General features: G+C 47.0%; 1 protein-coding gene across 1 annotated transcript; it reads left to right on the top strand.

Annotated features, from left to right (window-relative positions):
• Window positions 1-2774: 2774 nt before the first annotated feature.
• dhx9 (DEAH (Asp-Glu-Ala-His) box helicase 9) lies at window positions 2775-15417 on the top strand. The gene is made up of 28 exons (XM_069684836.1): window positions 2775-2841; window positions 3402-3528; window positions 3613-3753; window positions 4022-4157; window positions 4433-4611; window positions 4689-4837; window positions 6142-6188; window positions 6839-6975; window positions 7063-7152; window positions 7234-7395; window positions 8044-8121; window positions 8221-8412; window positions 8554-8695; window positions 8900-8982; window positions 9121-9277; window positions 9498-9595; window positions 9694-9907; window positions 10093-10187; window positions 10791-10864; window positions 10951-11103; window positions 11457-11617; window positions 11870-11981; window positions 12310-12471; window positions 12858-12985; window positions 13075-13304; window positions 13540-13655; window positions 14310-14510; window positions 14702-15417. Exons 2-28 carry the CDS (start codon window positions 3418-3420, stop codon window positions 15039-15041), a joined length of 3888 nt encoding a protein of 1295 aa, XP_069540937.1. The 5' UTR covers window positions 2775-2841; window positions 3402-3417; the 3' UTR covers window positions 15042-15417.
• The last annotated feature ends 553 nt before the right edge of the window (window positions 15418-15970 follow it).

Below are 15970 nucleotides of genomic sequence, written 5' to 3'. Positions count from 1 at the left end.
TGATCCAGTTTCGTTTTCATCGGATCAAACCTCAACTGGTCAAACACAACAACATGTTTACAGCAGAGTTTAGACTGGAGACGTTCTGACTACTGTGTCTGAACAGAGACAGAGCAGACAACGACGACAGCAGGGCTGTAACAAAATGATAAAATAATCCTCCAGACGGCGTCAACATCAAACATGAAACATTTCATTTAAAGCAGCTGTGAGGAACTTTCAGTGGGTGGATTTTGGCGCCCCCTGTGGACAAAGTGTGTCGTGTGTAGTCTCATTTTGAGCTGGGTATGGTCATCTTAAAAAGTCTGTATCTGGATCAAGTTGATTTAATCCAGTTTTACTTTGAAAAACCAGGACAACAGGAAGCTGGATTATGTGATCCTGAATGGAAAAGCGAGGTTTTGAAATCTGGATGGTTTTGATTAAAGGTTCAGAACAGCTGTGCTCTGACTGCTGTACGCTCCTTTATGATTATTCAGACTATATTAGATGTCTTACTGAATGTTAGTGGAGGCCCGTGTGCAGCAGAGCGTCCTGCTCTCTTTGTTTCTGTGTCTCCTGCAGCAGGAACATAAAACCAGCGCCTGCAGCTCTGCTTTTTGTCTTGTTTCATTTGTTAAGTTTGTCCTGAGGCTGCAGCGATGACGGAGCGGCCGACACACCCTGAACCTCAGACACATTATGATCCATCACACACACCCTGCCTGTACCTGCTTACACACTTTCCCCACCGCACACACACACACACACACACACACACACACAGAGCCACACCCGGCCCGTTCCTGTTGCCTTGTCAACGCCACACCCTGAACACACACACCTTATCAACACCTGGCTGCATGTCAGCGTTACTCAACTCTGAGTTCACTTTCCAGCTACACTAACTGTGTGTGAGGAACAGGAACACCTTCTGCCTGTGATTCAGCGTGTTTTTACAGGACAGAGGGAGATTTTTTATTACATTATGATCATAATAAATACTCAGAAGCTATCGACAGATTATTGTTTGACATAAACTCAACAGGCTAGAGTCAAGATAGTCAGAAATAAGTGTTTTAAATTGTGTCTGTATTTGACCCTTTAAGCTTTGTGCACTCACATCATCCTGCACTGTACAGCTGATTCATGTCACTTTTTCTACATACATATTATATGTATTTTTGTTTTATAAATAGAAACAATAAGATATTAAAAGTGAAGGGGACAGATAGGATAATAAATGAGCTAAAAGAAACGCCCAACCCTCCCACAGGAGAACGAGTGACGGAGGAGGGGCTCTGAAGTTTGGAGGTCTTCACAGTCAAGTTTAAAACACAACCAGGTGGAGTCTGTGTGATTAAAACAACTACACAATCACAGATACATGGACATAAGACCCTGTTACACAAGCACAATGATCACACATTGGGCGAGAGGCGGGGTTACACCTGGTCACCTGTCAATCACAGGGCTGACAGACACTCATTATTCACAGCCTCGGGGCACTTGCTGTTAACGTGAGCTGAATCGCCCCTAAATGTTAATGAATATAAAATAACGAGAATTATGTCCTTAGTGTAATCATCCACAAGAACTCATGTTTGAGGCACGATGATGATCTGATTATGAAAGTCAGTCTTCACACCATCTTCCAGTGTCCTCACTGAATCTGTTTTTATGTGTCAGGAAACTGAGCTTCTTAAAACACATGGAGTTAAAATCTACTTAAACATATGAGGCAATTAAAACAGGAAAAACTACAGATCGCTTTAGTATGCATTTAAAACTAACTGACTCACCCAAACTCCCCAACTATAAGGAACAGATCACAATCAGATACAATGGGTCAGATCCTTTCAGTATAGTTAACACAATTTGTTTTCTGGAGATCTCGACTTATTTATCTCGAGATAACAGCGCTGCAGCACCGTAACGTCAGATGATCATACCTCGTATCTCCAGAGCTGCAAAAGCACCAAACAAACACAGAAACAGGCTGAACTGACCTCATGAGTGTGGGCGATGGCAGCATGACAGGTCCTGCTCTGTAACATCAGTGAGCAGCCTGTTATCCCGTTATCACGAGAAAACCAGCTTTGATTTCTCGAGATAACGAGATAAATAAGTCAAGATCGCCAGAAAACAACCGTAAATTACTCACGGGAAAACAGAGTAAATAAAATGTATGGATGCATGTCCACATGGGGCTTCCGTAGATATCGATATAACTCACCAAGTGAAATATATTGACATGAGTAAAGTTTACCTGCATTACCAAATTTTCAACAATGACAATTATAACCCAAAATAATGTAATAAAATCCTCCCAAAGACATCGAGCCTGTGCTGCAAAGTACGCTTGCGTCAAAGTTTGTTCCTGGCTGCAGGCCAGGGTTGGATTAATCAGCTTAGTGTTGATCAGTAAGACGTGTTTGTTTGAATTGAATATAATTAAACAAAAGAAAAGAGCTAACAACTGGAATACTACAGTATTCTCGCAGCAACAAACACTGATATTTTCTATTAAATGTTTTTAATCCCTTTGTCACTTTAATGTGTTTGTGACCTGAAGGTAAATATTTTCTTTATAAAATATTAAAGCTACTGCTGTGCCAACAATCACACTAACAAAAATGACATGAATGAGCCAAATAAAAATGATCTGTTTAAAATTGTCTAAAAGAACAACAATAAAAAGAGTACCGTGTTCCCTGCAGTGACTCAGTCTGCTGGTTCACACTCCGGTCCAGCAGGTGGCGGTACTGCGTTAATAAGATCATTTACCGGCCTGCATTAAACAACAGCAGTACACGGACGCTCTGTGTATGAAGAGAAACTGCGAGCCTAACTGGACTGATTGTGAGTCATTAACATTATGTTTTGAAATACATTCGTTCACTTAATAGTATTATCCGTTTGAGAGATGACTTATGCATCACAGAATTTAGGGAATAGCACGCAATTTCATACAAGCGAGCAAAAACGGTCGACTCACTGATAACCTGACTAATTTTAAGCTTAAAGTCATACCTGTGTGAAGTCAGAGTAATCCAGACTAATACCTGAAGATATGCTGCACTGTTAAGGTGACCCCTGAGTCTATAAAAGATGTAGCATAACGCTAGTAAAGTCGGAAGCTAGCCCTGTGTGCTAACTAGCTATGTGTGTATGCTAACGCTAGCTTCAGTTTGCAATGAATGGGGAAAACAATGACTTCAAATTAACTGATATTTACACGAGATAAAGTTAAGCCCTTTTTTTTTTTTACTACTCCACGGTTAATTTGTCTCACTAGAGCTACAAGCCAAACTCCATTAACAAAATAGGGGGAAAAAGAGTATCTTTATCTTCTACGACAAACGGGATTTTACTAATCAGGAGGCTCTCCTGCTGAAATAACCGCGTTTTTGTTTTTTCAGTGCCCGTCTGTCCATCATGGCCGACATCAAGAACTTCCTGTACGCCTGGTGTGGAAAAAAGAAGTTGACTCCCAACTACGACATCCGAGCTGCAGGGAACAAAAACAGGCAGAAGTTTATGTGTGAGGTGAGTTTTCTGTCCGTCTGTGATTTAAGTTCTTGTCTGTTTATCTCCTGCTTACTTTCTAACCCTGAACTCTCCTCCATGCAGGTCCGTGTTGATGGCTTCAACTACATCGGGATGGGCAACTCCACCAACAAGAAGGACGCTCAATCCAACGCTGCCCGGGACTTTGTCAACTACCTGGTCCGGATCGGGGAGATGAGCGCAGCAGAGGTTCCCGCTCTTGGGGTGAGCAAACTATTCTGTAGATGATGAAATAAATGGTGATCAATTCTTTTAATGTCAAGTCACATGTAAAAACGGGGCCGTGTTTAAAAAGTGCTGGAGTTCCCTTGTTCTGACTGCAGAGCTGCTTTGATCGGGGGAGCGTTCACTCGTTATTTCTGTTATTCCTAAATCAGACACTTCGTTCTGACGCTGTACTAACGAGATCACTTTTACTTAACTGTCATTGACTGAAGGCGTCAAAGGCTGATTCTGAGTCTTGTGTCGACAGGTGAGCGCTCCAGTAGGCGACCTACCTGATGGAGGAGGAGGAGGAGGAGGAGGAGGAGGAGGAGATGAAGGTGGCTTTGGAGTGCTCCCGTCCAGCGGTCCTCTGCCACCTCACCTCGTAGTCAAAGCTGAGCAAGGTATCATCATCATCTCTCTAACAGAGTCTCCAGGTCCTCCCACATGCACTGACCATCACTGTGTGGAACTTGCTCTCCTTCAAACTTCACTTCCAGATTTGTGTTTCTGGATTCAGTATTAGCGCCTCATCCAACATATAAGTACACCTGTTGCTATGGTTTCTACTGAAATAAAGAAAACACGAGATCATGTAAAAAATCAAAACGGGTTTCACCGGCCGCTGATCCTGCTTCGACATGTAGGAAGTGAAATGCTGTTTGTCTTGTGTTGTTAGAAGAAGGAGGCTGCAGTGGAGGGCCGGTACCAGGAGTCACCGGACTGGGATACTCAGGAGGCGGAAACTCTGGGTGGGGAGCAAGAGGAGTAGGAGGAGGAGCAGGAGGAGTTCAATGGGACCGAGGAGCCAACCTGAAGGAGTACTACGCCAGGAGAGACGAACAGGAAGCACAGGCTGTATGCTACTTCCTGTTTAACATACATCTCATCAGTGAAGTGACCTTCATATCGAATAACTTGTGTTTCATCTGCAGACTCTGGAGTCGGAGGAGGTGGACCTGAATGCTAATCTCCATGGTAACTGGACGCTGGAGAACGCCAAGGCCCGTCTGAACCAGTTCTTCCAGAAGGAGAAAACCAGCGCTGAGTATAAATACAGCCAAGTGGGACCGGACCACAACAGGTCTGGATCAGAGCACTGGAAGGCTTTTACTAAATCCAGCCTGATGAGCTGCAGTGTGAGCTCCATGCTCGATGTTCATCAGGACAGCAGTTTCAGTGGATTCTGTTTGACGTGAAACAAACTATTACTGAGTTTATACATTGTGAAGACAAGTCCTCCTCACGATGATCTTAAGATCGGTCTAAGAACGAGATGGTTTAATTGATGACGGAAGAATAACCAGCTAATCTTTGCTGTAAACAGCTGGAGCCGGCTTTCATGTTGTTACCGCAAAAATCTGATTCACGACAGCTTCTAAGCCTTACTCAGCAGATCCATGTCTTATTGTGTGTGTGTGTGTGTGTGTGTGTGTGTGTGTGTGTGTGTGTGTGTGTGTGTGTGTGTGTGTGTGTGTGTGTGTGTGTGAGTGTGTGTGTGTGAGTGAGTAGGTTGGTAGTCAGGATGTCCCTGTATGTTTTTCTGCTGGACGGCTGTAAACCCAGAGACTCCGGAGTGTGTCGGCTACACCAGAGAGATCTCACTGTTTCCTCTGACACACCGGATGTCACACCACTACTGTTTACACCACACTCAAACCAGAGCAGAGAGCAGGCTGAGCGATGCTGCCAGACACCGGCTGAATCCTGGTTTAAATATTTCATGTTTCTTTCATTGATGCACACCTCGTTCAGAAGTAAACTCAAGAACGAAAACACTTTCAGAGTTTCAGCTGTGAAACCCAAAACAAACATCTGATCACATTTACATTAATTTTAGCTTTTGTCGTGTTTTTCCACTTGAATCTGTTCACTCAAGTATTTTCTTTAATTTTTCTGGAGTATTTTCTGGAACACCTGACAATAATAAGCCGAGGGTGCAAATTAAAGAGACAAATGCTGGACAGTTTTAGGACAGCTTTCGTCCGTTAGCCAACATTTAGCCGGTGCGGCGGGCAGGTGAGTGTTTAGAGACTGAGGCGAGCTTCCTGCTTCCTACAGAAACACAGAGATGACACCAGAAGTCACAGCCACACTGGAAGAAGACATGGGGCAGCGTTTAGGTGCACTAAAGCTGTCCCATGGGTGCAGCTCGGGGCTCAGTGGAGTCTGGTTGTGATTTCTGGTGTCGCTGTTCACCGCAGGTTAGAGGGCGTCCGGGAGAGTCAGAGCTGCTCTTTTTTTAATCCAAAGTCTGGCAGAAAAACATACAGGCTTCCTCCTGAGAGCGCAGCAGGTGAGTTCATCTCTCCACTGGAAGCTTGGTTCTCTGTTTTACTTTGAAAGGCACAGGAAGTGAAGCTGTGACGTTTGTGTTTGTGTCTGCAGGAGCTTCATAGCGGAGATGCAACTGTTTGTGAAACAGCTCGGCAGAAGTAAGTCAAAGCATGGTCAAAAGCTCGAATACATAATGAGCTGTTTGAAAGAAGCGGGTGTAGCTTCTGTATCATCGCTCATTAGTGTGCACACTACGTCACTTTGGCTTTTTGTGTCGCCATTTTGTTTTTCTGGAGCCAGAAGTGACCATATTTGGACAAGGGGGAGGAGTTAGAAAGGCGAGAGGGGTTAGCCAACGCTTAGTTATCAGCTAGCACTAGCCTAGCTTGGTTAGCACGGTGCATCTGTAAAACACAGTGAATATATAAATTGGGAGGCTAATGTTGGCTAGCTAAAACAGGCTTACTTGAAAAATGCTAACCTGCTAACTGCTAACTCCTCAGAGTGTCTTTAAGTACAACTGTACGCTAAACAAGAATACCCTGCTTCAGGGACTCTTCACTCTAAATGGGACCATAATATGTCTCATTATGTTCTGCAGATATTGTGACGACTCTGAAAGTAACCTTCGAAAACGCCAAAGTCACACAACAATACAAACAGACTTACTGATGGAGGCAGCAGTACAGCAGCAGCTCCTGTGTCCTGTGAGCTAAAAAAGTTTAATGGAGTCTGGTGTGTTTGAAGAGGGCGATGTAACGTCTGTTTAACAAAGGTCACAGGTGTGTCTGCTCTGTCTGTTCTGCAGGGATCACCGCTCGAGAGCACGGCTCCAACAAGAAGCTGGCGGCTCAGTCGTGTGCTCTGTCTCTGGTCCGGCAGCTTTACCACCTGGGAGTGATCGAGGCGTACTCTGGAGTCACCAAGAAGAAGGAGGGAGAAACTGTACGAGCAGCTTTGCAAACATTGACCTGACTGATCGGCTGCGTTAGTCGGGTGTTTGTGTCTCACTCTGTCTCTCTCTGTCTCCAGCTGGAGGCGTTCGAGGTCAGCGTGACTCCTGACCTGCAGCAGCAGCTGAGCAGTGTGGTCCAGGAGCTCGGACTCAGCATCCCCCCACCTGTGAGTCACCTGATCAGTGTGCTTTTTAATGCCCCAGACTCAGATCTAAGTGATTAACCTGGTTCATCTCTTCCCGTCCAGCCTGCAGACCCCAGCTGCTCGGTGTCTCTGGTTCAGGGAAAGATGGTGACGTTTGAGCCGTCGCAGCGTCAGAGCGGCGCCGGAGTCGTCCCCTGGTCGCCTCCGCAGGTCAACTGGAACCCCTGGACCAGCAGCAACATCGACGAGGGACCGCTGGCCTTCGTGAGTCTTTGATTTTAACTCGCACAGGCTTTGAAAGTCGTTACGATTTTAAACCAATACACCGGCTGTTACGATAGCATGTTTTACAGTTTATTAACTTTCTTCAACTGCACATTATGTGCCTGAAAGAAGAACTCGCGTTTCACTTCTTGTTAAAGTTGTATCTGTAGTCATCCATCTTTTCTTTGTTTGTTCAGCCATAGTAGATTACTGTTTACTCGCAACACTTGCAGAGAGCGGAAAAGCAGCCGCTTAGCTCCGCCTACCCTCTCTGGCAGACCAACCACTGCTGGCTGATGGGAAACGCGTCACTAACTGGGCGCCGCTTGGGCCAAAGAGTCGGGAAAAACTGATTTATTCAGTGTAGCTCTCACGTAGCATTCTCTGCTAGCGCTGCTGTTTTAAAGTCCTGAAGAAGAACTGATTTCCTGTGAGTGGGTCGTTTTTAAGGCTAATACTGTAAATACCAGTGTTGTTGGGCTCAGACCGACGTACCTGAATTTACCGGTCCCACGTTTCAGGCTCTGTCAGATGCATTTCAGTGACTGGTATCATTATTGGAACAGCTCTACCTAACAGTCAATATTACACTAACGTATCATTGCTGGTTGCTCTGTGATGTCGGCATGTTATTCTTTATTTCTTCAGTGCACTCCGGAGCAGATCAGTGGCGACCTGCACGATGAGCTGATGTACCAGCTGGAACACGACGACAACCTGCAGAAGGTCAGTCTGGTGTCATGTTGTTCCTCCTCGTCATCCTCATTCAGAATTATACAGGAAGTGATGAAAGGCTGTAGACTCACAGAACTTGTTGTGGTTCAGGTGCTGTCAGATCGCGACCAGCTGCCCGTCAAACAGTTTGAGGAGGAGATCATGGCCGCCATCGACAGCAGCCCCGTGGTGATCATCAGAGGAGCGACGGGCTGCGGCAAAACCACTCAGGTTCCTCAGTACATCCTGGACCGCTTCGTTAAAGGAGGCAAAGCTTCCGACTGCAACATCGTGGTCACCCAGGTAACGCTCAGCATCCGACTCCCAGAGCTCTGCGTGTACATGATACAAATAATCATGATTAGTACCAGACATAGACTTTGACAGCTGTCAGATGTTTGGTGATGTGTATTCCCTTCCTCGACCCTCTCCTCCTCTCTCCAGCCCAGACGGATCAGCGCTGTGTCGGTGGCCGAGCGAGTCGCTTATGAGAGAGGAGAGGATCTTGGGAAAAGCTGCGGCTACAGCGTCCGCTTTGAGTCCATCCTCCCTCGACCGCACGCCAGCGTCCTCTTCTGCACCGTCGGTACGTCAACATGAGCCTGATTCCTGCTGGATGCTATGCTTCATGTCATATCCTCACCGCTGTGTTCTTCAGTGCTCTGTGCCGTTCCGCAGCTAATAGAAGTGTCACAAAGGATTTGTTGTAGCTTTGTGACCGTCTCTCTGGACAAAATGTTGCAGTTCTAGATGCACTTTTGTCAGGTGACATCTTGATTTTGTGTTTCAGGCGTTCTCCTGCGGAAGCTTGAAGCAGGAATCAGAGGCATCAGTCACGTTATTGTTGATGAGATCCATGAGAGAGACATCAATGTGAGTCGTTATCCTTCACACGTATATGATGAGATATAAAGTGAGGACTTGAGGAGCTGAAGCATCAGGAGGAGCGGGAGGATCCATGCAGTGATGTTGCAGGTATTTCAGTGCTTCATGTTCTGTGTGTCTGTGCAGACGGACTTCCTGATGGTGGTCCTCAGAGACGTGGTCCAGGCCTACCCAGAGGTGCGCGTCATCCTGATGTCGGCCACCATAGACACCTCCATGTTCAGAGAATACTTCTTCAACTGCCCCGTCATCGAGGTGTTCGGACGCACCTTCCCTGTTCAAGGTAAGTAAAGATGGCCGACATTAAGGGTTGCTCACCTGTGAGGCCTCAGCATCCTCTCAGCCTGTTTATTGTCATTAAATCTCAGTAACATCTGTTTGTTGTGGCTTCATAGCGCTGTAGTGAGACAGATCTCAGCCCACGTGTGACTTGTTAGATACAGTGAAACTGCCACTCAAGCTGTTGTACTTTTTTGCATTAAAAACACTCTTTTATTTTGCAGAGTATTTCCTGGAAGACTGCATCCAGATGACCAACTTCATCCCTCCTCCGATGGACCGCAAGAAGAAGGAGAAGGACGAGGAGGGAGGAGAGGAGGATGTAAGATTTCCCTGTAAAAATATTGTTGTTCCTGCAGCTTGGTGTGACTGAAGCGATGATACGAGTGTAAGATCTTGTTTTTATTCTCGTCTCTGCAGACTAACTGTAACGTGATCTGTGGGCCGGAGTACACGGCGGAGACGAAGCGCTCCATGGCCCAGATTAACGAGAAGGAGACGTCCTTCGAGCTGGTGGAGGCTCTTCTGAAGTACATCGAGACGCTGAAGGTGGCCGGAGCTGTGCTCATCTTCCTGCCGGGCTGGAACCTTATTTGCTCCATGCAGAGACACCTGGAGACCAACCCACACTTTGGTACGTCATCACAACACGGCACACATACAGGAGAGAGAGAACGAGACTCTGTGCACTTATTAATAAACAAGGTTCACACTTCTGACTGACTCTGAGCATCAAACAAACAGCGTGTCAAATACAAATCAATGCACCACGTCAGGTCATGCTCTGATGGAAGTTTATTTTGATGCATTTGTTTCCAGGAAGTAACCGGTACCGGATCCTGCCGCTCCACTCTCAGATCCCCCGAGAGGAGCAGAGGAGGGTGTTTGAACCGGTTCCAGACAGCATCACGAAGGTCAGAGAGGCTGCAGGACGGAGAAACACGACTGTCTGTGTTTTTAACTTGTTGAGAGGCATTTAAAGGAGGAATCTGGTGTTTTTAAATCGATGCCCTTTAAGGATCTAAATGACTCACAGGTACACACAGTGTGTGAGTGTCTCCAGCAGACGTGTTCATCCTGCAGCAGTGAAACAGGCTGTAATGTCTGCAACATAATCCTTGATAGGTCAAAGGTCGTCCACTAAAAGTTCTTGTTGTTTCCACTGACAGGCTCAGGTTGTTATTCTAAGTGTGTGACAACATGACAGAAAGGATCCCTACAGAGATAGACCTTTTTGTTACAGAGGAAGAGGATTGTTTTAACCACACACAGACGTTACATCGCTCTCTGTAAGGATGTAACGTCTGGTAAAGCCCTTCAGAAGTCGATCTGTGATGTTGTGTTAAACCAACACTCTTAGATCAGTCATTGATACGTAACGAGACCTCACCGTGAAGAAATATCAGGACATGTTTTCTTATTAATTAGTTTTTTAGGCCTTAATCGGTGTGTTGTCAGCTGCCTCTGGTGTGTGTGCATTATCTGATGATTCACAGGTGTTATTGTTTGACCTGCAGGTGATTCTGTCCACCAACATCGCAGAGACCAGCATCACCATCAACGACGTCGTCTACGTCATCGACTCCTGCAAGTGAGTGTGTCAGCCTGTGGGCGTCCTGGTTTATGTCTCAGAGGTTCAGACTGTTCTGACTGTGTGTCTGTCCGATGTCCTGACAGGCAGAAGGTGAAGCTCTTCACCTCCCACAACAACATGACCAACTATGCCACCGTCTGGGCCTCCAAGACCAACCTGGAGCAGAGGAAGGGGCGAGCGGGCAGGGTGCGGCCCGGGTTCTGCTTCCACCTCTGCAGCCACGCTCGGTTTGAGAGGTGTGACCCGTTAATACCCCCCTCACATTGTATCGGTCAAAAAGCTTCTTTATCTGTAAGCGTGGTGGAATAAACATTAAGCCTTGTATCCGTAATCAAAGGTGTGTGTGTGTGTCTGTGTGTCTGTGTGTGTCTGTGTCTGTGTCTGTGTCTGTGTGTGTGTCTGTGTGCGCGTGTGTCTGTGTGTGCGTGTGTCTGTGTGTGTGTGTCTGTGTGTGTGTGTGTGTGTGTGTGTGTGTGTGTGTCTGTGTGTGTGTGTGTGTGTGTGTGTCTGTGTGTGTGTGTGTGTGTGTGTGTGTGCGCGTGTGTGTGTGTGTGTGTGTGTGCGCGTGTGTGTGTGCGTGCGCGTGCAGGCTGGAGACTCACATGACTCCAGAGATCTTCAGGACTCCGCTGCATGAAGTCGCTCTGAGCATCAAGCTGCTGAGACTCGGAGCCATCGGACACTTCCTGTCCAAGGCCATCGAGCCGCCGCCGCTGGACGCCGTCATTGAGGCCGAACACACCCTGAAAGGTACCACACACACAAACACACACATACACACACACACACACACACTTTTATTGTTTTAAAATTAACCTTTAGACATTTGTTGAGAAGTGCGTCGCTGTAAACGTGCAGATGTGAGCAGAACTGATTAAAACAGCTTTGTTATAATGTTCTCGTCTGCTGTGATGTAAATATAACTAATATAATAAGTGTGTGTGTGTGTGTGTGTGTGTGTGTGTGTGTGTGTGTGTGTGTGTGTGTGTGTGTGTGCCACAGAGCTGGATGCTCTGGACATTAACGAGGAGCTGACCCCTCTGGGCCGGATTCTGGCCCGGCTGCCCATCGAGCCTCGTCTGGGGAAGATGATGATCATGGGCTGCATCTTCCAGTCAGTTCCTGTTTGTCTTCACTGTTCGACGAGTCACCTGACCGACTCACCTGACATCCTGTTGTGAATTGAATTGCTTAAGTTGATAGGGACGATGCAGTTGACCATAGATCCCGTACAGAGCAGGACAGCGGTGTGTTGAGGTTATAGCTCTGGCTCAGGCTCACCTGTTGTCCCGAGCTCAGCCGTTACACATCCAGTGTGATAAAAATAAACCACTCAGGAAAACTACAGATATGAAAATACAGTTAAGCACATGAACCGTAATATAACAATACACGCCGTTTCCTGTCTGACTCTAACGCGTGCCTCCTCTGTCTCCCTCTAGTGTTGGAGATGCGATGTGCACCATCTCGGCCGCCACCTGTTTCCAGGAGCCGTTCATCAGCGAGGGGAAACGTCTCGGTTTCGTCCACAGGAACTTTTCCGGCAGCCGATTCTCCGACCACGTGGCTCTGCTGTCCGTCTTCCAGGCGTGGGACGACGTCAGGTCGGTCTCACTGCTCTAATATAGGAAGGGGGCGGGGCTAAAGTCAGTCAGAAGCTCCACAGTTTAATAGTCTGAGTGTAGTTTGCTTTTGCTGTGAGTTTTTATTACTGACAAACACCTGTATTAAAGACGTGCTACACACACACACACACACACACACACACACACACACACACACACACACACACACACACACACACACACACCCGGCGAGTAGAAGGGACTGTGTTCAGTCGGGATCGGCTTAAATGAGAAGTTTCACGGTAAACGAAGCTCATTCAGGCGTACAGAAGTTTGGCTTCATTGAAAATGTTTGGAACGCAGCACAAGAAGAAGAAAGAGTTCATCAAAGCTGAGGTTAAACTGTTGTTGTCGTCGATGTTCAGGATCAACGGGGAGGAGGCAGAAAGTCGTTTCTGTGAGCACAAACGCCTCAACATGTCGACTCTGAGGATGACCTGGGAGGCCAAAGTGCAGCTGAAGGAGATCCTGGTCAACGCTGGATTCCCTGAAGGTACCTGAACGCACCTCTGATGTAACAGAAACAGATAAAGGACACATTAACATCATCTTCATCGCGTGTGTCGCTCTGCGTCCCGTCAGAGAGTCTGATGACTCAGATGTTCAACACGGTGGGACCCGACAACAACCTGGACGTGGTGGTGTCCCTGCTCACCTTCGGGGCGTACCCCAACGTCTGCTACCACAAAGAGAAGAGGAAGATCCTGACCACGGAGGGACGCAACGCCCTCATCCACAAGTCCTCCGTCAACTGTCCGTTCAGCAGCCACGACATGACCTACCCCTCCCCGTTCTTCGTCTTCAGCGAGAAGGTGAGTCTCACGCCTGAGAACAATAATAACATTATACAGTGTGTGTTGTTTTCATATTCTACACTTTACAGTTTTTCATCTTAACGTGAACATAATGTGTTGCCTTTATTCATTGAATGGTTCGTGTGTCTGTAGGAAGCAGTGATTTAGTCCTCAGTCGGCGTGCATCATGTCTGTTTAAATGAGAAGTGTTGATGTGTTGTGTCGTCGTGTCATTGTTGTGTCTGTGTGTCAGATCCGAACCCGGGCGATCTCAGCTAAAGGGATGACTCTGGTCAGTCCTCTGCAGCTGCTTCTGTTCGCCTGCAAGAAGATCAGCTCCAACGGAGACATCGTGGAGCTGGACGACTGGTGAGGAGGCTGCACTCTCTGAAGCCCGACGCGATGTCACATGTTTTATCTGACAGTCTGAAGACCGCTAACTGCTCACATTAGTTTGTTTATTGGTCATTACGTTCTAACCTGCAGCTGACTCGGAGTAGTGTGTGTGGTCGAGTTTGTTTTATCACCTTCCTACCCTGAACCTTTAGTCTTCTGACGGAGCTACGTGCTTCTCTAAGCCCGGAGCTGCGAACAAAGGTGACGAACAAAAAGCAGCTGCAGGACTTTAAAATGGCAGCTGAAATTAAATGTTGTACTCGACCAATCATAAATGTTCAGCCCTGCAAGCCCCTCCCCCAAAGTTCCTGAACTTTTGGAAAGTACAACCGCCCTGAGCCGGGGCTTTATGGGGTAAAATCATGCAGCTTGAACTGCATTTAGACTCTGGTTCCTCTTAAGGTTCCTGCTCCCTGAGGAAAGTTCCTGCAGAGGAAACATGGCCGTGGTTTCAGGTTATTTTCCTGTCAACAGTCTGATCGTTTCTCTGTGCTCTGATCAGAGCTGTGAGAAGAGAAACAAAAACAACTTCCAAAGAACAGTGCGAGTTTTCTGTCAAATAGTTTTTCCACAGGTTTCACAGTTTCACAGGAAGTGCTTCACATCCTTTCACATTAATGCGCGCAGGATCAAGCTGAGGCTGCCTCACGAGGTGGCAGGCGGGGTGGCGGCTCTGCGGGCCGGGCTGGAGGCTCTGGTGGTGGAGGTGACCAAAGACCCAGAATTCATCCGACAGATGGACCAGAGCAACCAGCGGCTCCTGAACCTCATCAGACACGTGTCCAAACCGTCTGCAGCCGGACTCAACATGATGGCCAGCAGCCAGAGGTACACACACACACACACACACACACACACACACACACACTGACTCATAGCTACTACCCAAAAATCTATCACTTTAACTTAAGCATGATAACAATCCTTCATCTAATTCCTGTTTGTCCCTTTCAAAATAAAAGCTTTATTGACACAAACTTGTAGGAGTGGATGTTTTAATGAGTCGTGTCTCTGCGCAGGATGGGAGACGGACCTCGACCCCCGAAGATGGGACGATTCGACACCGGAGGAGGAGGAGGAGGAGGAGGTTACAGAGGAGGCGGAGGATATGGAGGAGGAGGTGGGGGAGGATACAGGGGAGGGGGAGGGGGAGGAGGAGGAGGTTACAGGGGAGGCGGAGGATATGGAGGAGGAGGAGGCGGATACAGGGGAGGCGGGGGTTACAGAGGTGGAGGAGGATACGGAGGTGGAGGAGGAGGTTACAGGGGAGGAGGGGGGTACAGGGGAGGTGGGAGTTATGGAGGAGGAGGAGGTGGGGGCTACAGAGGAGGAGGAGGAGGATACAGAGGAGGTTATTAACAGGCTGTCCTTTAATGTTCAAACAGGACAAACTGAAGATTTAAAATGTCCCTGTATGAAACACTGTGATGCTGCTGCTCCTCTTCTTCTCCTCCTCCTCCTCCTCCTCCTCCTCCCAGCAGTTTAATCTCTGTGACGTTTCGGTTCTTGGCGGTCTCACTTTAAACGTGTTTTTGTTCGGTTTGATTCGAGCTGTTGTCATGAATCAGAAATATTTCCAGCTGACCTCTGAAACTGTTTTTGATCACAACAAAGGTCTCACCCCGTCTCGCTCAGGAAACATGGGCCTGAGGTCACGTGTTTGTCTTTTCATGTGTTTTCTGTTCGTTATGCTGTGTAAGTTTGAATTTCAAAATAAAAGTCTGAATGTTGTGAAGCTGCCTTTTCTGGTCCCCTTTCTGTCCAGTTAAAACACAGTGACTCCAGAACTACTTTAATCTGTGGAAGTTGTAATGATGAGGAAACTACAGTCTGAAGACGGACGCACAGAAAGCTTTTCAAAATAAAATCAGCATTAAAATTAAAATCACTGTAAATGCGACTTATTGATGCACCTTGCTTAGCGAGCTAGCGTTAGCTGATAGCTTGCTCCTCTCTAGCTCCTCCCACCAGCGACGGCCAAAAGGCCGAACTTAACACAAACGTCTGCTTCTTATATACAGTCTATGGTGAATCTGTGCTTTACATTTTCAAAGTAAAGCTTTATGACACAGAAGGATAAATAGATGAGCTGTTTTTAAAGATAAATAAAACACGAATGATAAAAGCATATTAATATATTTGATTTATTTGCACAGGTTCCGATCGGTTATTTGAGTCAGACACCAGCAGCAGACGAGCAGCAGGGGGCGCCACCTGTCCTCACAATAACAGCACAAACACCAACTGGTTCTTTATAGAGAGATACGATGTTGACGTTTATCTTACTG

The sequence above is a fragment of the Semicossyphus pulcher genome, unplaced genomic scaffold (assembly GCF_022749685.1).
Source record: "Semicossyphus pulcher isolate SPU_LCO1_2020_fin unplaced genomic scaffold, fSemPul1.0.p SCAF_7, whole genome shotgun sequence".
In the NCBI taxonomy this organism is placed as follows: domain Eukaryota; kingdom Metazoa; phylum Chordata; class Actinopteri; order Labriformes; family Labridae; genus Semicossyphus; species Semicossyphus pulcher.
The sequence above is the reverse complement of the archived record's forward strand: the minus strand, read 5'-3'. Positions and strand labels throughout refer to the sequence as shown.